Source organism: Pogona vitticeps, chromosome 2 (assembly GCF_051106095.1).
Source record: "Pogona vitticeps strain Pit_001003342236 chromosome 2, PviZW2.1, whole genome shotgun sequence".
Lineage (NCBI taxonomy): Eukaryota > Metazoa > Chordata > Lepidosauria > Squamata > Agamidae > Pogona > Pogona vitticeps.
In genome coordinates this window covers 8,525,116-8,550,837 of record NC_135784.1, presented here as the reverse complement: position 1 = coordinate 8,550,837, position 25,722 = coordinate 8,525,116, and the positions used below count along the sequence as shown (strand labels likewise).

Genomic DNA, 25,722 nt, shown 5'->3' with positions numbered 1-25,722 from the left:
GACTATGCCACGTTACAGTATCCTATTTACTTGATCCTTTTATTTACCCTGTTTGTTGTTTCAATAAACCTTATTCTTTTGTTTAGTAAAATCCATTCCTGGTCTGTGTGACTCCTTATAGGGAATGGTTGGTGGCAGCATAACTAAAGGGTGGTATACTCCAGTAGGCCTGGGGTTGCTACAGACATGTACCCTACCAAGGCATCAGCCACTGTGTTAGTTTCTATGTTACTTAGGGGAATGGCTTCTGGGTACCTCGTGGCATGGTCCACAATGGTAAGGATGAATCTGTTCCCTCTCTTTGTGGCCTTAGGCAATGGCCCCACAATGTCCACCCCTATGCATTTAAATGGCATTGATATCACGGGTAATGGGCATAACTTAGCTTTGGTTCTGTCGCGGTTATTCCCCTGCCTTTGACAAACATCGCATTGTCTGCAGAACTCCTTAATCTGCTTCCCCATCTCAGGCCAATAAAAATTTTGTGTGATCCTGTGCTTAGTTTTATTTACTCCCAAGTGTGCAGCAAATATGTCAGAGTGTCCCCTTTCTAATATCATCTGGCGATATTTAACCGGCACTACTATCTGACTTCTAATCCCATCTCCCCCTTTAGAGATATTCATTAGTGTCTCCCTGTATAATATTCCCTGTTTGATGTGAAATCTCTCTGGCGTTTCTGGTGTTAACTGGGTTTCTGTCACCTTACCAAAGCAATTTTTAAGCGTGCCATCTTCCTTTTGCTCTTGTGAAAATGTGCTGTCTTTGGGTAATACCATTTTAACTGCTTGATCTTCGTGTCTACCCTCATCTACTTTCACCTCCTGTTCCTCAGTGTGACGTGTGCCATGACGTCACCTGCCTGTCTTGGCTAAGGCTGGAGTTTCCTGGCCTATGGCAAGGCAGGAGGTGGGTCTTATAGGGGTGGAGCTTGTGTATATAAGGGGGGTGTACAAGGAGAGAAGGTTGTTGAGGGAGTTGTTGTTGGGGAATTAGAGAGTGACAGGGTTAGGTATAGGTTAGGTGATTAAGTAACTGTGTGTTTAGTAAATAAAGAACTGTGCAGGGTTAAGGTCTGAGAAATATAGTTTATTAAGTGATTCTTTTACCCAGTGATTTACATTTTTATTTTTGTAATCAATAAATCATCCTTTTTATTTTAAATCCACAATAAGTCTGACGTGTCAGGTTTATGTGTGGTTGGTGGCAGCGAAGTACTGTGTGTGTGTGTGAAGGATCGTGACCTGTCATCTCTTGTGGTGACGTAGGAGGAGGTGGCAGTCGCGACACTCAGTAACTTCCTGAACTGTCCCTGTTGGGTCTTGTGAACGTGTAAGCATTAACACCCTCTTGACATGTTCAGCCAAGTCATTTCCCACAAGCACGGCTGCTGGCAACTCCGATGAAATTCCAATCCGCCAATTGCCCCTCCAGCCTTGATAACGCACGAAAACCTCAGCCACTGGCAGAGAAATTACTTGTCCTTCTATCCCTTTAACTTTTAGGCTCTCATGTGGGATAATATGCTCCTTAGGAATAATATCCAATTCAAAGAGTCACCTGGGAACAGGTGTCCCTTAGGGCCAAATAATCATGATCAAATATCCCTATTTTAACTCCAGCAGTCTCAAAAAGTTGGGAATTCGTCCTAACTAAAAGACAGTACTTTATTTCAGCCAGAGGAATACACTCCGCATCCCCCTCAGCTGCTGTATCAAGTCATGCCGAGGTCGCTATGGCAACAGTCTCTCCCAGTGGAGAAGAATTTTGCTCCTGCTGTACACAATAAACAGCTTTTGGCTTGTTCTCGCTCAAATTTTGAGGCAAATTTTCCTTTCTGTGTTTTAGTTTCTCACAGTTGGAGATCAAGTGGCCTTTTTCTTGGCAAAAGTAACATTTTCTGTTATTTCCTGAGTATTTCTCATCTATCTTTGGTTTTCCCTCCAAAATCTGAGGTCTCTGTTGTTTATGGTCCGAGGGCTTCCCTTCAACATGGCTACCTCCACCCTGCTGACTCTTTACTTGTCCCTGAGAGAACCTATTATAAGTCTCCCCTGTCTTCCTCACAGTTTTTCCCTCAGAATATAGTGGTTTTCTGATCTGAGATATAAAATCAGCGATTTCCGTGGCCTCTTTCAGAGTTTTCGGCTTCTTTTCTTTAACCTGGAATTTTAATTCCCCATGTAGGATAGAATAGAATTGTTCCAACGCTATAACATCCTTCAATTGCTGGAATGTCTCTATCCCCTCTTGAGACAGCCATTTATCTAAAAACCTCACCAGATCGGATCCTAACTGTGTGAAAGTTTGGTCTGGCCGTTTGGTAAGTGATCTGAACTTTTGACACAACTGTTCAGCGTTGATACCATACCGGGCAAACACCAGTTTCTTAAACTCTGAAAAATCTTTTAACATCTCTACTGGCATCTCGGCATAGACCTCAGCCAGGCTTCCACTAATTAAAGACCTCACAATGGTCATCTTTTCTGACTCCCTCACTGAGAAATCTATAAACGTTCTTTCCAGAAGAGAAAAGAAAACTTCAGGGCAATCTCCCTTCCTGTAAACTGGGAATTTCTTCAGGTCAGCTTTTGACAATTTGCCCTCATCACTTGGATTAATATTATTGTTATTATTTTCATTCATTACTTCCAACTTCCTCAGTTCAAATGCCATCCGTTCTTTCTCTATATTTATTCTCTCTCCAATTCAAATTGTCTTTGTTTCTCTCTTTCCTCCTTCTCTAGGGCAATCCTTTCCCTTTCTATTCTTTCCTCCTTTTCTAATTGTCTCATCCTATATTCATGTTCCTGAGCTAATTGAATTTTCCTCAGTTCTGATAACTGTTCCCCATTAATTCCTTCCTCCTGCTCTGAGGCAAATTCTTCTTCAGCCCCCTCATCCACCAGTGGGTCCCTCAGTTCCCCCATTTCTGACGTGTGACTGCGTGTTAGTGGCATATTCTAACCTCACAAGGCTTTTTCCCAATTTCCAAGCCTCAGAATAAACGCACACCACTCTTTTTTTTCTTTACAGTGTCTGTACTGTACACTGTTGCTGTCCTTCTAGCACCCCCCAACTAGAAACAGTAACCAGGCAGGCTTCTGCTCCTTTCGCTAGGCCTCTCAGTAAACAGAGTGAAATCACTTTGCTCTGTCTGTGGTACCAATCTTAATTTCACACAGCTCTGCCTTTCCTCAGGCTCTGCTGTTCACAAATGGGACGTTCCCTCAGCGTAGCTGTCTTTTTGGCTTCAGCCTTGTCCCTTCAGAGCTTCACTAAACTCAGGACAGACCAGCCCCACTACCGCCTCTGCCTTCTGGGCACTTTTCCCGCCAAAAGGTTACCTCAGAGCTTCCCTGTCTAGTCCCAATCTGAAGTTTCAGCGCCCCTCTACTAGACCTGCTCCCCGTGAGCCAGATCCTAGAAGGTTACCCACACTTCGCCTCAGATTTCCCTGACTAAAAACCCTTGCTCTGGGCACGATTCAGCCAAGGCCTCACTGGATCTCTTCGTAATCCCACAAGCTGGCACCACTTTTATATGTAATGGCCTCCTTCCACCTCACAAAGGAAGGTCGCTATGTCAGCACACTTCTACACTTCCGGTAGTCTGCCACCAACCATTCCCTGAATTGAGTCACACAGACTGGAATGGATTTAAAAATAAAAGAACTAAATGTTTATTGATTAGTACACACGGATTGGTAAAACACAAATATCATGTAATCAGGTAAAGAAAGGCTCAAGCTTATACAGACTCTCCACACGTGTTCACACAGAACCCAAATCCTTCTCTCTCCACCACATCAAACTCTCCTCTCTCTATATAAAACACAGCTCCTCCCCCTGATGTCCCGCCCTCCGACCATCATTGGATGACATCTTTCCCTCCAAACCCTTGAAGGACAGGTGACATCAGAGCTGACTGTAACAGACGGTATCAAAGGCGGCCAAGATATCGAGGAGGACCAACAGAGACGTTTTACCCCTGTACCATGGCACGGCCTGAAACCAGACAGGAATGGATCCAGGGCATTTGTTTCATCCAAAGCACCTGAAGCTGATCATCCACTACCCCCTCGACTACTTTGCTAAAGAAAGAAACACTGGCGATGGGCCTATGTTTGCCAATATTGTCCACCGACAAATTCGGTTTCTTTCTAATGGGCCTAATGAGTGTCTCCTTGAGGGTGACGGGGACCTTGCCCTCAAGAAGAGACCCATAAAATATTGCTATGGCCCATTCTCTTATTATAGGCCTGACTGCTTTGATTAACCAGGCCGGGCAAGGGTCAAGAGATGAGGTGGTGGCCCGACAGAAATCTAGCACTTTGTCCACAGTATCTGGTGTCAAACACCGAAAGAGATCGAAACTCACCAGGCAAAGCGGAGTGCTGGACATCTCTGCTCGATCCACTGTACCTTTCCCCTCTTTGTTATTCATTTTTGCTATATAATCCTTTAATGCAAATACGTATTTGTTTCCTCTTTAATACACTTTGAGAAATTCCTTTCTAATTTTCTGGAAATGTAAGTATAATCATTGGGGAGAATTTGAGAAGGAAAAAAGTTAGTATACTTTGAATTTGATGTACTTATTTGGGTGTGGAAATGATCCTCCTTTCATTACTCCTCCCTCCAAAAGGTTCCTCAGTCAAGAGCCCTTCCAACTTCAAGCCCAAAAGAACAACCTACAGTCCAGCCGATTCTCTTCCCTCACCTTTTTGGCTATCATTCCTTCCTCCTCCGTGAGTCAGGCAGAGTCCGAACACTTCATTTCTTTTTCCTGCAGATTTTGGAAGTGGCTGTTTATCTTTTTCTAATCCACCAGATGATGAAAAGGAGAAGAATTGCCAAGCAACATCTGCGGCTTCCTGGGCAGGAACTCATAATCAAGGAAGAAAACAGAGAATTGGAAATTGGAGTGGGCAGGCATGGATTTCACATAAAAGTCTTGACGCAGGGGAGAAACCACGTAAATGGTGGGGAGAAGCCTTATAAATGCATGGAATGTGGAAAGAGCTTTAGTCTCAGTGGTAACCTTAGGAATCATGAAAGAACTCACACTGGGGAGAAGCCTTATAAATGCATGGAATGTGGAAAGAGCTTCAGTCACAGTGGTGTCCTTAGGTTACATCAAAGGATTCACACTGGGGAGAAACCTTATAAATGCGTGGAATGTCGAAGGAGCTTTAGTTGGAGTAGTGGCCTTAAGTCACATAAAAGAACTCACACTGGGGAGAAACCTTATAAATGCATGGAATGTGGAAAGAGCTTTAGTTGGAGTGGTGCCCTTAGGTCACATGAAAGAACTCACTCCGGGGAGAAACCACATAAGTGCGTGGAATGTGGAAAGAGTTTTATTCAGAGTGGTGACCTTAGGAAACATGAAAGAACTCACACTGGAGAGAAGCCTTATAAATGCATGGAATGTGGAAAGAGTTTTAATTCCAGGGGTAAGCTTAGGAATCATGAAAGAACTCACACTGGGGAGAAGCCTTATAAATGCATGGAATGTGGAAGGAGCTTTAGTCGCAGTGGTAACCTTAGGACTCATGAAAGAACTCACACTGGGGAGAAGCCTTATAAATGCATGGAATGTGGAAAGAGCTTTACTCAGAGTGGTGACCTTAGGAATCATGAAAGAACTCACACTGGGGAGAAGCCTTATAAATGCATGGAATGTGGAAAGAGTTTTCGTTCCAGTGGTAAGCTTAGGAATCATGAAAGAACTCACACTGGGGAGAGGCCTTATAAATGCGTGGAATGTGGAAAAAGCTTTAGTCACAGTGATGGCCTTAGGAACCATGAAAGAACTCACACTGGGGAGAAGCCTTATAAATGCATGAAATGTAGAAAGAGCTTTAGTCAGAGTGGTACCCTTAGGTTACATCAAAGGATTCACACTGGGGAGAAACCACATAAATGCATGGAATGTGGAAAGAGCTTTAGTCGCAATGATAACCTTAGGAATCATGAAAGAACTCACAATGGGGAGAAGCCTTATAAATGCATGGAATGTGGAAAGAGCTTTAGTCGCAATGATAACCTTAGGATTCATGAAAGAACTCACACTGGGGAGAAGCCTTATAAATGCATGGAATGTGGAAAGAGCTTTAGTGAGAGTGGTTCCCTTAGGAAACATGAAAGAACTCACACTGGGGAGAAGCCTTATAAATGCATGGAATGTGGAAAGAGCTTTAGTCAGAGTGTGGTCCTTAGGGTACATCAAAGGATTCACACTGGGGAGAAACCACATAAATGCATGGAATGTGGAAAGAGCTTTAGTCACAGTGGTGGCCTTATGTTACATCAAAGGATTCACACTAGGGAGAAATCATAGAAATGCATGGACTATGGAAAAAGCTTTATTCAGAGCTCCTGATAAATCAAGAAGGCATAAGGAGCTCCTTCAGTTTTGTGCTGGTTTCCACTGGAAAGACTAAGCAACCAAATGCTGACTTAATGCAAAACGGAGAGAAAAGAGAAAAAATGGAGGGCATTTTGAAGTGCCACTTGTCATGTGTTTTACTTCTATTGTTAGTTAACAGGGAGATATTATAAAATAGACGTGGAACCTTGTGCTTAAAAAATGAGAAAAATCATATATTTTACAATGGAAGCTTTTATAAAATTAGTGTAAAAGGAGAACAAGATGGATGTTCTAAAGCTAACTGGTGAAAGAAAAGCAAGTAGTGAAGAGAGAAAAGCTGTCATCCGATTCCGCATCGACTTCAAAGTGTTAATGCTTACGTACAAAGCCCTAAACGGCTTGGGGCCTCGTTACTTGGCGGAACGCCTACTTCCACCTAGTTCTACCCATGTCACTCGCGCAAGTCAGGATGTGAGGCTGAGGAGCCTAATGCCGAGGGAGGCCCAGAAATAAAAGACAAGAAATAGAGCCTTCTCGGCGGTGGCTCCTCGCCTCTGGAATAACCTTCCCCCTGACATTCGCGCGGCTCCCTCACTGGGTACTTTTAAAAATCAATTAAAAACACTGATGTTCCGGCAGGCCTTCCCCTCAGCCAATCCCTGACATTTGCTATTTTTTTTTCTTCTCCCTCTCCTTATTTTTGCTTCACCTTTTCTAAGTTTTTCCCTTACTTAAAATTGTTTTAATTGCATTGCATTGTATTATTTTTGCTGTAAGCCGCCTAGAGTGGCCTTAAGTGGCTAGATAGGCAGGATATAAATAAATTAAATAAATAAATAAATAAATAAATAAATTAGAAGGCTTTAATGATAGTAATTGAGTTTTAAAGAGGGTACCAATGAATATAGCCTGTGCTGCAGGGTCAGAAGACCAAGCAGTTGTAAGATCGAATCCACGCGACGGAGTGAGCGCCCGTTGCTTGTCCCAGCTCCCGCCAACCTAGCGGTTGGAAAGCATGCAAATGCAAGTAGATAAATAGGTACCATCTCGGTGGGAAGATAAACAACGTTCCGTGTCTAAATCACACTGGCCATGTGACCACGGAAAAATTGTCTTCGGACAAACGCTGGCTCTATGGCTTGAAGAGCGGGATGAGCGCCGCCCCCTAGAGTCGGACACGACTGGACAAAAATTGTCAAGGGGAACCTTTACCTTTACCTTTATTATTCATGAGGAACTAAGCATTTCTGTGCTATTGTACTGAGTAGAGTGTACTGCTTTGTAATGTCAGGGATTGTTGGAAGGAGTGGAAATCTTGTTTTTCCAAGTTCTGGTCATTTCAGGCCTGGGAGTGCAGTGGATTAGAGGTGATCAAATCCTTTGATCCTTAACATATGAGACGCTGGAAAACACAAGCCTTGTGAAGATTTGGTTCTATTGACTGATGCAGAACAAAGGGATATAAATATTTGGAGAGCTCTCCCACAAAATGTTCTTAGAAAGGAACGGAGAAATATAGATTTTTGTTTCATGAAGTACAACAGACGATGGAACTGATCCTGGGCGAAAGTCCTTGGAGGAGCGGAAAGACAACCACGAGGGACGGACAGTCAGCAATGGATTTTACACATGGCTGGGTGAGAACAAAATTTTCTCTGTTTTAGCAACACACCTGGAGCCAAATAGTGCTTTTTTACATCATATATATATTTATTTTTAAATTTTCAATAGTTTTGCATGTCATTCATTGAACACGATAAAGGGTTTTGCTTTTTATCATTGTATTCTTAGGAAGTTTGAAGTGTTCTGAAGATGTATTCCGTCTTTCTAGATTTAAAAAAATTCAGTCTTTTAATGTGTTTGTATTTTAGATTCAAACATGTCTTAAATTATCCTATTTATTTAATTTTAAATTCCTGCATCTTTTTGCAAGGGTGTATTGTAAGTAAGCCTGCAGTTTTTGCATAACTCTATGATGTTTGGATTTGAAAATCTGTACCGACAGTTTTTTCCTCATGCCTGTAAGACTGCCTTACACTTTTTTTGGATTTAGTATATTCAAGCATGGAATCTAGAAATGATGTAAATAAATGAACTTGTACTGAATTAACAAGTTTTGGAATTGCCTGGAATCATTGCAACAATGAAAAGACTTCTTACGAGATACCCAGATGAGCTTCAAACACCTTGTCACTAGTGGTCTATGTGAGGAAGAAAGTCAGGCTGAACCCATCCTTACTGGAATGCCGTCCTTTCCCGAGAAGAGGAGGGAAAAACCCAATGGAGCCCCGGAGGCAGAACATATGACCCATCAGAGAAGTGACAACTCGATGGGGAGAGCAGGAAGACAGAGAGATGAGAAGGTTCACAGAGAAAACAAGGAGGGTAGAGATAGTTCCTGGTGAAGAATCAAAGTTTTGGACGAATGTAGGGATGGGAGAGTCTGGAAATAAAGAGCCCGGGGTGTCTAAAGTGGAAGTTCCAGAGAGGAAAGAAGAAGGTCCATCAGAGGAAAGAAAGGATCCACTGCGTAAAGGAACTTTAGGAGAAAACGAAAGGAATAAGACAGGAGGAGGGAAGAGAAATATATCTTGGGGAAAAATCTAGAAGGGAGACAGCAGAAGGTGGAGAGGTAAAAGGGCAAAAGAAGGAGAGAATATTTTTCTTTTCTTTTTTTCTTTTTTCTTTTTTCTTTTTATTTTATTTATATCCCGCCTATCTGGTCGTATCAGGACCACAAGGGCTGGGAGTGGATATGAATGGAGAAACCCTGGACCAAACAGTGGGAGAACCTGATGATACCTCATGAGTGGCAGAAAGGCAAGCTAGCTGAAGAGAGGAAGGGAGAAATGGAACAGCCCCTCAGAGAGGGCTTTTGGCATGACCCCGGTGGGTCAGTTGTGTTTTTTGGAACCCACAGGAGAAACCGCACTCCTGATGTCTGAGAATATCAAACCCCCGTAGATTCTCATTTTGAGAATTATCCTTTTCCTGCAATCGTATCAGCATTGATGAATTGTAGAATCTCCTTGCCTGGGAGGTCTGCAAATTTCTGTATATCTTGGGGAGAAGTCAAGAAGGGAGACAGTGGAAGCTGGAGAGGTAGAAGGGCAAAAGAAGGAGAGGATATTACCACAAGGCTGGGAGTGGATATGAATGGAGACACCCTGGACCAAACAGTGGGAGAGCACGAAAATTGGAATAAGATTCATGCTAATTCACAAGTTTTTATCCCAATATCTGATACAAAAAGGAACCAGTATAGGCAGACAGAAACAGAGAGAGAAGAAACTGGAGAAGACACAAATAAATCCGCAACTGAGGATGATGATGAAGAACAAGATGAACATGTCAAGGATTTGGCGACAGGAAAAATGCGCAGAATTATTGAAGACACAAGTTCTTCTTTTGCAAGATGGTTATATTTACAATATTTACAAGTATTTACAGGCAGGCATCACATCAGCATGGCAGGAACTCTTTACACAAACGGACATGGTGGATTGCAGCAAATGGTGGAGAAAGAAGAGAGTGATACACAGACAGTGTTCAGTTATATACCTATACATGGCTTCTCTAGTCCAATCAGAATACACATGACTTCATCTTCTGCACCTGGTGTCTTCTGATTTCCAGACATTGCATCATCTTCAGAGTGACTCAGCATACACACATCTGTGCACAATGGCTGCTCGTTAATAATACATTTATCCAGGTTTAGGCCTACAAAATTTCTATATTCTGACAGAACAAGATAGTGAATTATGGAGTGAATGAGAGCCACAAGGTCCTGGGAGATCAGAGAAGGCAGACAAGGGAGTTCCACCCAAAAGGTTTGGAGTGGGTGAAGTTAGAGTTTGCTATGTGTAGCAGGAACCTAGGAATTATGAGGAAGTGATGGCACTTCCTGATTTAGAAAGAAGAAAGTGGTAAGATGCCATGGAAGAAGAAATGAGGTCCATGGAAGAACACAAAGTATTTATAAAGTAATAGGTAGCAAATGGGTGTTTAAAAGAAAGTTACAAAATGATGGAAATTTCAGATATAAGGCAAAATTAGTGGCCCAAGGCTTTAAACAGAAGAAAAGTGTTCATTATGATGAAGTTTTTTCTCCCACAGTGAGGGCTGAGACGGTGAGAGTGGCATCAGCTTTAGCAGCTGCAAGAAATTATGTTTTGTATTGAGTCAAGACTTGAAAATTAAACAAATGTTAGAGAAATATTACATGCAAGAATGTAAAAGTGTAAATATTCCTTTGATTGTAGATTTTCAGAAGAGTGATGAAAATAGTAAAAAAACTGAGGATCAAGAATTGTATCATTCTGCGATAGGAAGTCTAATTTATTTGGCAAACTAGACAAGTCCAGATATAGCAGCTTCTGTAAACATTTTAAGTAGACATGTATCAAAACCAAGCATAAAACATTGGCAAGGGGTAAAAAGAATTTTCAGATACCTGAAAGGAACATGTGATTATCATTTGGTGATAAAACCATCAAAAGAATTAAAATTAACTGCTTTTGTTGATGGCGATTGGGCCAATGATGAAATTGATAGAAAATCAATGTCTGGTTTTGTGATAATGTTTGGAAATAATTTGGTCGGTTGGAAATCCATAAAGCAAAATTCTGTAGCTACCTCAACTGCAGAAGCAGAATTTGCAGCCTTATCAGAGTAATGTTCCGAATTTGGTATAAACAATTAGTAAAAGATTTGAAAATTGAGACATGTGGTGCAATAAATGTTTTGGAAGATAATACCACATGCATACATATGGCTTTAACAGAAAGAGTAAAAAATAGAAGCAAATGTGGATATCAAATACCACAATGTAAAAGAAGCAATAAAAGAGAAATTAATTGAATTGGAATATTGTAAGACAGAGGAAAAATTATTTATTTGTTTGTTTGTTTGTTTGTTTGTTTAATTTATATGTCTCCCACTCTACCCAGAGGTCTTTGAGCAGCTTACAACAATTAAAATTCAATACAATAAAAGATAAAATGATTAAAATGCAATTAAAATACAATTAAAATTGCCATCAGGACCCACAGTTGATGTTATTTCCATTAAAAGCCTTCTGGAACAGGAAGGTTTTGACCTGGCAACGAAATGTCATCAACGTTGACACCAGACAAATTTCAGTCGGGAGGGCATTCCATAGTCTGGGGGCAGCTGCCGAGAAGGCCCTTTATCTACAAGGCATCCCTCTTACCTCCTTGAGGGATGGCTCTTTCAAAAGGACCCCCTGGCTAGATCTTAACTGCCAGGTAGGTTCATATGGAATGAGGCGGTCCTTCAGATATCCAGGGCCCAAGCTGTTCAGGGCTTTATATGTCAGAACAAGCACTTTGAATTGGGCCCGGGCAGCAACTGGTAGCCAATGTAAATTAAACAGAATCAGCTTGATGTGCTCTCTAGCGGCCCCACCACTCACCACCCACGCAGCTCGATTCTGGACCAGTTGCAGTCGCCGGACCGTCTTCAAAGGCAGCCCCATGTAGAGCGCATTGCAATAATCTACAATAAAAATGTAGCATATATCTTGACAAAACCTTTGAATGCTCAAAACCATAGTGAAATAATTAAAGAAATGGGATTATGTTCTGTTCACGTAGAAAATTAGGAGGGGTGTCAGAGTATTAAAATTTTTATAGGCCTGAACAGGTCCAGACTGTAATATTAATGAACTGCAATGATGATCACCTGTGCAAGTGCTGAGTCACAGTGACTATGAAGAAGATGATGCAACATCTGTGGATGATGCAACACCCATGTAAAGGAAGATTTATTTATTTATTTATTTATTTATTTATTTATTTATTTATTTGCTTACTTATTTACTTATTTACTTATTTACTTATTTATTTGATGTATACCCCACCCATCTGGTCTTCCAACCACTCTGGGCGGCTACTCATGATGCAACACATGAAGTGATTGAACAGAGGCATCAGTTCAACTGTATATAAGTGAACATTGTGAACATGAATGTATCTTCTTCTCCTTTCTCTATGCTACTATCCTCTATGTACGTTGCCTCTATTTTTGCTGCCACGCCAAAGGTCTGCTGCTTTGTATATTTGTATATATTTTGTTAATACACGAGCCTTTTTGTAGAAGAAGAGTGTGTGTGTTTTTCTTCAATTGGAGAAATCTGCACATTAAACAGCAAGAAGCTAACAGAAACCCTGGACCAAACAGTGGGAGAACTTGATGATACCTCATGAGTGGCAGAAAGAGAGAGGTAAGACTGGAGAGAAAGTGGAGGAGAAAGATCAGGGAGGAAAGAGACAGGCTAGCTGAAGAAAGGAAGGGAGAAATGGAGAAGGCCCTCAGAGAGGCATGACCCCGGTGAAACCGCACATCTCCAGATGTCTGAGAATAGCAAACCCCCACAGATTCTCATTTTGAGAATCACCCTTTCCCTGCAATCGTATCATCATTGATGAATTGTAGAATCTCCTTGCCTGGGAGGTCTGCACATTTCTGTAGGATTTCTGTGGAGTCAGGTATCCTAATGAAGTTCTGTAGTACCTGTAGAAATACATGGAACATAGGAGGATCTTTTATAAAAGCAGTCATCTTTCTATTGATCCAAGATCTCATATAAAGTGGAAACCTTTGAAATGCAAAGAACGTGGGAACAGCTTTAGTCTGAGCAGAAACTTAAGGATATATTAAAAAAACCAGTGTGGTAGTAATTTTATAAATCTGTGGTGTGAGGAAAGGGTTTGAGTGACAGTGGGGCACATATGAAATGTTGACGACCTCAGGGACGTGGGAAATTCCCTCCGTATCCCACGCCTACTATGGGAGTAAGACTGGAGAAGATCCCAACGACGGGCAAACTCCATGTTTCCTTACATGGATAAAAAGGTAAAGGTTCCTCTTGACAATTTGTCCAGTTGTGTCCGACAATAGATGGCAATGCTCATCTCCGTTTCCAACCCATAGTGCTAGCGTTTGTCTGCAGACAATCCTCCGTGATCACGTGGTCAGCATGACTAGACACGGAACTCCATTTACGTTCCCACCGAGGTGGTACTATTTATCTACTCACATTTTTGCATTTTGCCTGCTTTTGAACTGCTAGTTTGGCGGGAGCTGGGATAAGAGAGGGGCTCACTCCGTCGTGTGGATTCGATATTACAGCGGCTGGTCTTCTGACCTTGCAGCACAGAGGCTTCTGCAGTTTAACCCCAGCGCCACCACGTTCCTTACATGGACTCCTTTCCCTTATAAGAATTTTATACTCTGGCACAACATGCTGATTAATACTTTCACATCTTAACAAAAAAGTTAAGCATGAAAATTCTAAATTGTACGAGGCTGTGGCTTTCCTTGACTTAAAAGCAACTTTCGATTCAGTAGACAGAGAACTGCTTTTGGGAAAACTTGAAAATATGGGCATAGATAAAAGACTCCTTACCCTCATAAGAATTTTATACTCTGGCACACCATGCCAAGTTCGTGCCTCTTGGAAAGGTGAGTTAACTAATCAATTTCCAACCAACAAGGGAGTCAAGCAAGGCTGTATTCTTGCTCTTTCCCTATTCAATCTATTTGCGAGTGACCCAGCCGCCTTTCTAGCCAGTGTCATCCATTGGCTTCTTCTCTTTGTCTTCCTCCTGCTCCTCTTCCTCCTCTTCCTCCACCTTTCTTCCTCCTCTCTTCTTCCTCCTTTTCTTCTCTCCTCCTCCTCTTCTCTCTTCCGCTACTTCTTCTCTTCCTCCCCTTCTTCCTTTTCCTCCTCCTCTTCTCTTCCTCCTCCTTTTATTCTCTCTTCCTTCCCCGCGTCTTCTCTCTTCCTCTTCCTCCTCCTCCTCTTTCCTCTGCTTTTTCTCCTCTTCCTTTTCCTCCCCACTTCCTCCCCTTCCTCCTCCTCCTCTCTTTCTCCTCCTTATCTTCTCCTCTCTTCCTCCTCTGCTTATTCTCCTCTCTTCCTCTTCTTCTTCCTCCTCCTCTCTTCCTCCTCTTCTTCCGCTTCTTCCTCTCTTCCTCCTCTTCCTCCTCCTCCTCTGGCCTCTGCAGGTTCCACCAAGGGCAGGTGAGGAAAAGAGGCGCTGGGAGGGGGAAGGGGGCGTGGTCTTGCTTGAAAGGTAGGAGCAGGGAAGGGGCAGAGAGCAGAGTCTAGACCGTAGGTGTCCAGGTTCCGCCCCTCCACCAACAGCCACTCTCCCTCTGCCTCAGATGGGGAGGCAAAGCACGCATGCGCTGAGAAAGGTTGGGCACCTGTGAAGGGAAGGTGGAAAAGATGCTCAGGGTCACCTATGGAAGTGGGAGGGGCCAGGGTTGGTCCGGCGCTTCCCTTCTCCCTTTCCCCTCCGCAACAGTCAGCGGGAGGCCCCTCTACATCTGGCATTCGCTCTCATCCATGTTGTTGAGCATCCACGGGGAGGATCCCCCCCTTGCCAATGGGGAAAGGGGTTCCCTCCTGTATAGCACTCCTCCCCCTTCCCTTTGCCTCCCCGTTGAAGAAAATTGCACCCCTCACAGTGAAGAGGGGGGTAACGGATGGGGTGTCTCCTGGCTTGTCAGGGATGCCCTGTGGGACAGGCTGCAAAGAGGACACAGGATGCTGGTCTCCGTTGTCATCACACTGGCACAGCACGGCTCCTACCCCGGCGTTAGATGCATCGGTGTCGATGAAGAATTCTTTGCTGAAGTCTGGAGCATGCAACACAGGGTGGTTGGTTAATGCTTCTTTTAGCTTTCCGAAAGCCACCTCGCAGTCATGGGACCATGGAATGCGGTCATTGCTCCTTTTCTTCATCAGCTCTGTATCAATCCGATGCAACACCCTTGGCTACACCAGGTTTTCTGGAGAAAACCTGCTGATACTTATTAACCAATGTTTTCAGATCACTCTGCTGTTCTATGGATAGAGCAGGGCTGATCTTCACCTCCTCTGGGTTGAACTTTTGCTGACCCCTCCCTTCCCAGAAAGGTAACTCATGTTCTCCTTTATCAGCTGCTTTCATTGCAAACAGCACATTTTTTCTTCTCTATAATATGGCTTAAGGGCATTTACATGAACTACCCTCCTGCCTAGGTGTTCATTTCCCTCAATAATGCAATTGAGGTCACTCATTTTATGAATAACTCTATATGGACCGTTCTAGCTCAGTTGTAGCTTGTTCCCCATGATGGGCCTCAACATAAGGATCTCATCTCCAGGATTAAACTGATGTTCCCTAGCCTTTTTGTCATACCACAGTTTCTGTTTGACTTTTTGTGTTTTTAGATTCTCAGCAGCCAAATCTAGATCTCTTTTGAGGCTGTTCATTAAAGAGTCTATATATGTGACTACATTTTGGGGGTCTTCTTCAATAATCTGTTCCCAATTTTGCTTAATTATATCAAGCGGACCCCTCACTTGTCTCCCAAATAATAACTCAAAAGGGCTGAACCCAGTACTCTCTTGTGGGACTGATCTGTAGGCATATAAAAGTAACTGTAATTTTTGGTCCCAGCTATTAGGGTTCTCAGCTAAATAGGCTTTAATGATCCTCATGAGGGTCCCATTGAATTTCTGTTAACCCATTACTTTCTGGATGATAGGGAGAATTTTCTAAGTGTTTTACTCCACAAATCTGCCACAATCTCTTTATAAGTTTGGATGTAAAAGATGGTTCTATAATGTCTGCTTCAATATTTTTAACAGGTGTAGAGATTTCTGGTAAAGGGCACAGCTTAACCTCAGTCTGGTCACTGTTATAACTCTGATTCTGGCACACATCAAATTTCTGACAGAAAATTCTAAACTGTTTTCCTATTTCAGGCCAATAAAACTTCTGGGTTATTCTCTGGTTGGTTTCAATTATACACAAATGTTCATCAACTATGACTGAATGTCCCTTTTCCAAAATCATTGAACGATATTTATCTGGTACAACCAACTGGCTTCTAACCTCAAGTTCCCCTTTTGAAATATTTATCAGTTTTCCTCTGTATAGCAACCCGTGTTTGATAATGAAACGTTCAGGGGATTCAGGGAATAATTCTTTGCCATCCACTTTTTCAAAACAAACTTTTAAAGTGGGGTCTGCTAGCTGCGCTTGGGCAAATATACTTTTCTGAGGTATTACCAGAGAAAATGCCTCAGCTTGGGGTATATTTCCATCTCTCTCTTGAAAATCAGTAACATTTCCTGCTGCCTCAGTTTGTTCTGGTTGTGATTGTGTAACCACTAAGGCACTCTTGGCATGTTTTGAGAGATCTGTGCCTATAAGAACTGCTGCAGGAATTTGCGATGAAACTCCAACGTACCAATTCCCTTGCCATCCCTGATAATGAATTAAAACTTCAGCCACAGGCAAAATCACTACCTCCTTCCCAATCCCTTTGATTGTCATATGCTGATTAGGAATCAAATATTTCTGAGGCACGATATCAGAGTGACAAATGGTAACTTGGGAGCATGTGTCTCTCAATGCTAAATAATTGTGATCAAATATTCCTATATTGTCTCCAGCTGATTCAAATAATTGAGAATCAGTTCTAATATATAAACAATGTTTTATTTCTGCAATAGGAAGATTTTCGTCATAGCCTGAGATCTTTCCACTATATGTATCCATTTTAGAGAGCTCTACTGACTCTGATGTTGTTTCCATGACAACCGGCTCTTCTGTAGGGGGAGCTATTTGACTATTCTGAATGCAGTACACAGACTTAGCCTTGTTTAAATTCATTTTCTGAGGTTAAATTTCTTTGTTTTGTTTTGTTCTAGTACACTGGGAAGCAATGTGGCCCCTCTGTTGGCATTTAAAGCAAATTCTTTCTCCCCATGAGCTTTTTCCAGCCGTTTTTTCTAGATTTTCTTTTCCCTCCAAAATCTGGCTCTTGGCTTGGCCCTGTTCTGAAGGCTTTCCAACAAAATGGCCGCCCACTTTCTGCTGGCTCTGAGCTTGCCCTTTGGAATATTTAGGGTAGTCTTCCCATGTTTTCTTCATGTTTTTTCCCTCAGAATACAAAGGCCCTCTTATTTGTGAAATAAAATCTGCAATCTGAGCTGCCTGTCTAATGTCTGAAGGTTTCTTCTCTTGGACCAAATATTTAATTTCACCATGGAGTAAGGAATAGAACTGTTCTAATCCTATAATATTTTTTAATTGTTGAATTGTCTGTACACCCTCCTGTGCTAACCACTTGTCCAAACATTTAACTAAATTGAAACCAAGCTGTGTGTAAGACTCATCTGATTTCTTTGAGAGCGATCTGAATTTCTTTCTCAGGTGTTCTGCATTTATGCCAAATCTAGCAAAAACCATCTTTTTAAATTCTGAATAATCTTTACTTATTTCGATTGGCATATCAGCGTAGACTTCAGCCAGTTTCCCATCGATTAGAGACCTTAAAATTATCATTTTCTCTGACTCTCTGACAGAGAAATCTGCACATGCTCTTTCAAAAAGCGTAAGGAATGCTTCTGGGCAGTCCCCCTGTTTATAAGAAGGGAATTTCTTTAAATCTGCTTTTGACAACTGTCCCTCCCCAGAGCTAGAATTTCAGTTGTTATTATTTTGGTTCATTAATTCCAGCCTCCTAATCTCAACAGACATACGTTCTTTCTCCAGAGCAATTTTCTCCCTTTCTATTATTTCCTCCTTTTCCAGGGCAATTTTTTCTCTCTCTACCTCTAATTGCCTCATTCTGAATTCATGTGCTTTTGCCAGCTCAAATTTTCTTAGGTCTGTTAAATGTTCACTAGAGGACTCTTCCTCTTGCGCTGCGGAAAATCATTCCTCTTCACCATTAAACTCTCCCTCTGAACTGTCATCCATCTCAGCAGATCTCAGCTCAATCTCAGATTTCTTACTGCGAGTTAAGGGCATTTTAATCACAAAAAAGGGCTCTTTACTATTTTCAAGCCTCTGTTTAAATCACTTTTTCCCTTCCTGTGCTAAGGTCTGATATTTAGTTGCAGTGTACTCCAGCTGGCCTAGCTGTGAGCTGGTAACTGTAACTACACTTCTCTGGCATCTTCTTCCCCTTACACTGGGCCCTTTGCCAAACTAAGGATACTTTATATTTCTGCCTTTGGCACAACTTTAAATTTTATTACAGCTCTACCCACACACTTAGGTTCTGCTGTTTACAATGGAGATCCCTCAGCTTTGCTGCCCTTGGTCTTCGCGATGTCCCCACAGAGTTCTCCTAACTCTGGACACGCTGACCAAACCACCACAGCATCTAACCAAAACCCTATCTCAGACCCTATCTGACTCACACCTCATTCACTCCCCCTTAAATACCTTAGCTCCACCCTCTGAAGTTCCACCTCCCGTCACGCTATAGGCAGATGACCTACAGCCACAGCAATGATGAGCAGATGACATCACCGCTACCGTAACAGTATACCTCTCCCATTTAGAAACCACTACTCTGGGAGGACTCCAGAAAATAACAAAAATATACAAAAACTTTTTACAAAATGAACATACATTAAAAACAAAAAAAAACCTCTTTGTATGATTATGCAATCAACCCTTTGTGTCGTCACCCACCCTTTGATCCCCGGCTCTCCATTTATTTTTTTATTTTATATCTGCATAGAATATAGGACACTAAACTAAAAGATGAATTCAGCTAATCATGGCCTGAACAGAGCAACTATCAGGTGGATCCAGAGTTGGGTAGAGCATTGTACTATTGACATTCTTAATTCCCAATTCACTGTGTAACTGGGAGGTGGTAACTGTGAAGGCAGGAGAAGAAGGGGACGACAGAGGACAAGATGGTTGGACAGTGCCATCGAAGCCATGAATTTGGCCCAGCTCCGGGGGGCAGTGGAAGACAGGAGGGCCTGGCATGCTCTGGTCCATGGGGTCATGAAGACACAACTAAACGACTAAACAACAAACAATAACTGTGAAAGAGGAGTAGAAAATAGAGAGAGAGAGATGCGATTGAGCTTCCCCCCCCCGGATAAAAGTGGTGCAGAAAGAGGAAAAGGAAAAAGAAGGATTGATTGTGGAGGCTTATGAGCACTGTCCTTTTCCTTCTATGAAACTCCCCTTCTTGCAGAGCTCTGTGCCAGCGTGGCCTCACTCAGCCACCCCCATCTCTAGGTCCTGTGGGGAATGCGCTGGGCAATGGGGCTGCGAGAGGTCCCTCTGCCTCCCCATCCGTAGGGACCGCAAGGAAAGGTGTTATGTGGGATACCCAGAAAGGGCGAGAGGCTTCCTCCTCCCCTCCCCATCCAACATGCTCACCAAGGCATTCATTACACACACCTGTAAGGTCGGCCTCCAGCTGCTTTCCTTCTGGGGTAATGGGGGCTGTTTATTTAGAGGGGAATCCTATGTGTGTGCATGTGTGGATCTGGGCCCCAGCATGCAAAGCCCTGCAGAGGTCTTCTGCAAAGTCTACGGCTCCTCATTGTACGGTTTCCAGATGTCAGGCAAAAGGACATGTCCTCCTTTTTAGCCTACTGTCCTCCGTCCAGCAGGCAAAGCTAAACACCTTTAAAATGTCATGCATTTGTCTATGTGGCCTTCCTCCTCCTCCTCCTCCTCTTTGTCTTACCTGAGGAAAAGCAGATGGTTTGGAAATAAGGGGACACCATAACAAAGAATTATTTTGTAAGATTGGAAGTGAACCCATCATGGAATCACGCCGTAGTCTCTCTCTCTCTCTCTCTCTCTCGTTTGTTTGTTTGTTAAGGGCAGACGTCCTGTGATCACAAAGTGCCTGTTTCATTCGTTGTCTTCCTGGTTGCTAGGAAAGAGGCTGAAACCAGGTCAGGTAAGAAACAGGGAGGGGCAGCGGCGTTCTTTAGAGTTGGGCTTCCTCCTTCAGCAGCAGCCATTGTGAACCAAAGGAGCAGTTCTGAAGAGAAGGGTGTCTTTCAGAGCAAGGGAACATGTGGCCTTCCAGATGTCTTTGAAATCCCACACCCGCTATGCCAACATTAAAGTAAATACATAAAGTTTCCCCCCCTAAAAATTAGCTAATTTTTAGAGTAACTGCTGGAGTGTCTAAGCAGGGAGATTGTATTTTTAAAGAAATAGATTTTTGTGCAAGCTGGCAGCCTAATAATACAGGCTGCTGTATTGTAACTTTGTTGGTGATATTTTTATTTTTTAACATGACTGTTTCTTGGTTCACTAAGAGACACTTATTGGCAGCTATTGTAATAAAATTGTATTGGTTGTGGGTTTAATCCAGAACAATTCTCCTCCTCTGTCCTCTTTTTTGTCTTTCTATGTCTTCCTTTTGGTATGCATGTATCTGGCAACCCTACCTCAGTGTCCGTTCCTCTGGGTGAGCTCACAGGGAAAAGGGAAGCGTGTTTCCATGGTGAGTGTCGGGTCCAGATGTATCCCCAAGCTGCGGACCCCACACTTCATGGCCAGGGTCTCCCCTTCGAATGAGAGAGAGTCCGCCAAGCCATCGACCATGGGGGCACCCACCCTCAGAACTTCCGTCTTGTCCAGAAGTACGAGGTCCCCTCTCTTCTGCACTGTTGAGGCCTCTTCTAGAGTACTGTGTTTTCTCTTGGACAGAGCCCTTGAAGAAGAGGCAGTCAAAGTGGATGTTTCGCAGGAAGGCAAGAAAGAGGATCAGGGGCTGAAGACCAAACCAAAAGAGGAAAGACAGAATGATATGAGATTGTTCAGCCACGAGAATAGGAGACCTAAGGGCAATGTATCTCTTTGCAAATCCTTGAAAAGTTATAAAGAGGAGGGAGAAGGATCTGTTCTTGATCAAACTTAAATGGGGCACATGTAATAATGGAGTTAAGGTGCTGAATATCAGGAGAAACCTTTGAACTGCTCAAGCAGTATGACAAATGAACCAATTGCGTTGTGCGATTGTGAGTGCTCAGATGCTGGAGGCATTGAAGTGAAAGCTAGACAGCCCGCTGTCAGAGGCACTGGAACTTGGATTCTTGCATTTATTGTCACCTTGCTAGGAGAATGATCAGGAAAGTCATTCTTTTCAATTTTTTAAATATGTCACCAATTAAAATGTTTGTCATTCAAGTAAACAGAGGACTCAAACAGTTCAAAAATTCTGATAACTCTTGAACATTTCCCATACGTTGGTTTCCCTAACCACACAAAATGGTGCTAACCTGGAAGACCTATTCATTTTTCTATTTTGGGCATCATATAAAAATGAGGGACTCGAGAGTTTACTATGCTGACTTTTTCCTTCCCTAGCTATGTCAGCCTTCTTCTGAAAAATAAAGTGATTCTGAAAGGTTTTCTGCCCCTTGTGTTTCAGTGAGAAAAGAAAAAGAGGAAACAGTGTTATGATTTTCACAAACAAAATGTTCTGGAAAAAAGGGAAGCCAAAGCAGAGAGACCGGAAGAGAGCCGGCGAGAGGGGGGGTCCCTGCCAGTCAGGAGAATCCTGGAGAACAGGGAGGAGGATCCAGATGGAAAAATGCAAAATAAAAGAGAAAAAGCATTCTTGTGGTGGTTGAGTGGTGGTGGAAGGTGTAGACTCTCCCAGGACTCTGCTTGGATTAGGCATCCTTCATTCTTGAGACACTATGGTAAAGTGCTCTGTATGGAGCAGATGGAGTGTCCTCTCCAGAGCATGAAGCCTGGATAAAATAATATGGAGGATAGGCTGTTACCCAAGCAGCAGATCCCCCCTCTCCATGTCGCTGGAATAGTCCAATAGAAAGGAAAGAGCCAATACGACTGGTTCCAGCGATGTCGCAGGAGTTGCCAGAACGACATGAACTGCCTCGGGGACTCTGGCTCCAGATTTTCTCCCGAGGTTAACTCCTGCAGTCTTTTCCATCAGTGGATATAGCCGCAAGGTAATGGAGGTTTGAAATTGGAGTTTTCCTTCTCCTAGATGGGCTGCCTTCCAAGGCTGACGAGCCCCACCTACCCAGTCTGCTCCCTAATAGAGCAGAAAGGAAGTGGGGTGGAGAGGACCCTTGATGGGGAGGAAAGGAAATGGCGTGGGACTCCATGGTCACTGCAGATGAAATTAAAAGATGCCTGCTTCTTGGGAGGAAAGCGAGGACAAACCTTTGTTTCTTTGTGACCCCATGGACCAGAGCACGCCAGGCCCTCTTGTCTTCCACTGCCTCCCGGAGTTGAGTCAAATTCATGTTGGTCGCTTCGATGACGCTGTCCAACCATCTCGTCCTCTGTCGTCCCCTTCTCTTGCCCTCACACTTTCCTAACATCAGGGTCTTTTCCAGGGAGTTCTCTCTTCTCATGAGATGGCCAAAGTACTGGAGCCTCAGCTTCAGGATCTGACCTTCCAGTTAGCACTCAGGCTTGATTTCCTTTAGAATAGATCAGTTTGTTCTCCTTACAGTCCAGGGGACTCTCAGGAGTCTCCTCCAGCACCACAATTCAAAAGCATCAATTCTTTGATGGTCAGCTTTCTTTATGGTCCAGCTCTCACTTCCGTACATCACTACAGGAAAAACCATAGCTTTGACTATTCTGACTTTTGTTGCCAAGGTGATGTCTCTGCTTTTTAAGATGCTGTCGAGGTTTGTCATCGCTTTCCTCCCAATGAGAAGGCATCTTTTAATTTCGGGGCTGCTGTCACCATCTGCAGTGATCATGGAGCCAAAGAAAGTAAAATCTGTCGCTAACTCCGTATCTTCCCCTTCTATTTGCCAGGAGGTGATGGGACCAGTGGCCATGATCTTAGTTTTTTTTATGTTGAACTTCAGACCGTTTTTTGCGCTCTCCTCTTTCACCCTCATTACAAGGTTCCTTAATTCCTCCTCACTTTCTGCCATCAGAGTGGTATCATCTGCATATCGGAGGCTGTTGATATTTCTTCCGGCAATCTTAATTCCAGTTTGGGATTCCTCCAGTCCGGCCTTTCACATGATGTATTCTGCATACAGTGGGGTCTTGACTTAAGAACGGCTCGAGTTAAGAACATTTTGACTTAAGAACCACTCTCATAGGAAAATATTGACTTGACTTAAGTACTTAGATTTGAGTTAAGAACTGAAAAAAACCCACGTGGGAGGCAGGGAAAGTGCAAAATTTGAATTTTCAATTAACTGTTGGCCAGTGAAAAGGGTGCCTGTCTGCTTCCTCACTCCTCCCAGCGTTTAGAGAGTGGATTGGGAGTCTTCAGACTGCCTGGTACTGCCTGGACTGTATTTTCCCTGCCTTCCCTGAACCTTTCTTGACCTAAGAAAAAAAGAAACAAAATATCCCCCTCTAGTGGTCGAAGGCGGAATAGCAGCTTCCCATTAGTTTCTATGGACGGAAAAGAGCAGATACGGATCAAATGGTTTTCAATGCATTCCTATGGGAAATGCAGATTTGACCTGAGAACTTTTTGACTTGAGAACCACCTTCCAATACGGATTAAATTCTCAAGTCAAGACCCCACTGTATAAGTAAAATAAGCAGGGAGACAATATACAGCCTTGTCGTACTCCTTTCCCAATTTTGAAGCAATCAGTGTTTCCGTATCCAGTTCTAACTGTTGCTTCATGTCATGGTCAGGCACTCCCATGTCTTTAAGGACTTGCCATAGTTTGCTGTGGTCCACACAGTCAAAGGCTTTTGCATAGTCAATGAAGCAGAAGTAGATGTTTTTCTGGAACCCTCTGGCTTTCTCCATAATCCATTGCATGTTAGCAATTTGGTCTCGAGTTTCTCTGCCCCTTCGAAATCCAGCTTGCACTTCTGGGAGTTCTCGGTCCACATACTGTTGAAGGCTACCTTGTATGATTTTGAGCATAACCTTGCTGGCGTGTGAAATGAGTGCGATTGTACGGTAGTTGGAGCATTCTTTGGCACTGCCCTTCTTTGGGATTGGGATGTAGACTGATCTTTTCCAGTCCTCTGGCCACTGTTGAGTTTCCCAAACTTGCTGGCATATTGAATGTAGCACCTTAACAGCATCATCTTTTAAGATTTTAAATAGTTCGACTGGAATGCCATCTCCTCCACTGGCCTTGTTGTTAGACAAGCTTTCTAAGGCCTACTTGACTTCACTCTCCAAGATGTCTGGCTCAAGGTCAGCAGCCACACTGTCTGGGTTGTCCGGGATATCCAAATCTTTCTGGTATAGTTCCTCTGTGTATTCTTGCCATCTCTTTTTGATGTCTTCTGCTTCTGTGAGGTCTCTTCCATTTTTGTCCTTTATCATGTTCATCTTTGCACAAAATGTTCCTTTAATATCTCCAGTTTTCTTGAACAGATCTTTGGTTTTTCCTTTTCTATTCTTTTCCTCTATTTCTTTGCATTGTTCATTTAAGAAGGCCCTCTTGTCTCTCCTTGCTATTCTTTGGAAGTCTGCATTCAATTTTCTGTAACTTTCCCTGTCTCCCTTGCATTTTGTTTCCCTTCTCTTCTCTGCTATTTGTATGGCCTCGTTGGACAGCCACTTTGCTTTCTTGCATTTCCTTTTCTTTGGGATTTTTTTTTTTTTTGCTGCCTCCTGGACAATGTTACGAGCCTCTATCCAAAGTTCTTCAGGCACTCTGTCCACCAAATCTAGTTCCTTAAATCTGTTCTTCACTTCCACTGAGTATTCATAAGGGATTTGGTTTAGATCAGGGGTCAGGGAAATTTTTTACCTTTTACCTCCCCAAAAATTTATATACGCTGACATTTTCCCCTTGATTTGAAAGCAAGGAAATCATACATTATTTGAATTCAAAATATTATTGAATCTACACAGGCTGTGTACCAAACTAGCAGGATATGGCATAAGTATCAATGGCTGCCAGACTATGTACTGAACTAGGAGGATCAACCAAATTTAATAAAGATGTCCACTATTTTTGCTGGAACACATTGCACACCAGCCATCGGGTGGCATAGGAAGTAGTAAGGTGTCCAGTGTGTCTAGAAAGTTGCAGTAAATTTTTGCTAGCTCACAGAGAATTTAATCATCATTAATGGCTGCCAGAGTGGTGCTAGCAATGACATGCTTGCTAGAGACAGCCAACGCAGAGTTTGGGGGGTTGAATTAGTTTTTCTTTTACTGCCTCTCCAACATTGTGCTATTTTATATCAATGTGTTTGCTTCTGCTTCTCATTTCTTTTTCCTGTGGTTGCTATCTGTATGCATGTAGTGTTGTCCTCAAACACTGTTATGGCCTGATCCACTTCTGCCACCATTGTTTGCCACCCACTTGGTTTTTTGTTTTTAGCCAGTTTGGGTACTCGGGACCAGAAAGGTTCGCTGTCACTACTCTATGCTATGGATGGATATCCTCATGGAGACTCTGGCAAAGGCCCAATATATCAGCACATTTGATGTAATTAAGTTATTGGTAAGCCCAGGTAGATAAAGATGTTTCCAAAACACCTGCATTTGTCCCGCATGTCAGTTTGTTGAAGTGCATCTGAGTGTTGAAGGGAGACTGAAGACCTCTCAGAA

The 25,722-nt window shown here is 42.9% G+C and overlaps 1 protein-coding gene across 17 annotated transcripts in view; it reads left to right on the top strand.

Annotated features, from left to right (window-relative positions):
• The window catches only part of LOC144587375 (uncharacterized), a 73,188-nt gene that overhangs the window by 24,820 nt on the left and 22,646 nt on the right, over positions 1–25,722 (top strand). For 3 of the 17 annotated variants that reach the window (XM_078387814.1, XM_078387812.1, XM_078387813.1), the window contains one exon: positions 4,834–12,500. The exons of 6 other annotated variants lie outside the window; for them this stretch is intronic. In XM_078387814.1, the coding sequence (XP_078243940.1) occupies positions 4,834–6,345 (1,512 nt within the window). In that variant the 3' untranslated portion in view covers positions 6,346–12,500. Of the gene's footprint in view, positions 1–3,839; positions 4,521–4,647; positions 12,501–25,722 lie in introns of those variants that run through there. 8 more of the 17 variants (XM_078387810.1, XM_078387809.1, XR_013542532.1 and 5 more) reach the window with 4 other exon arrangements.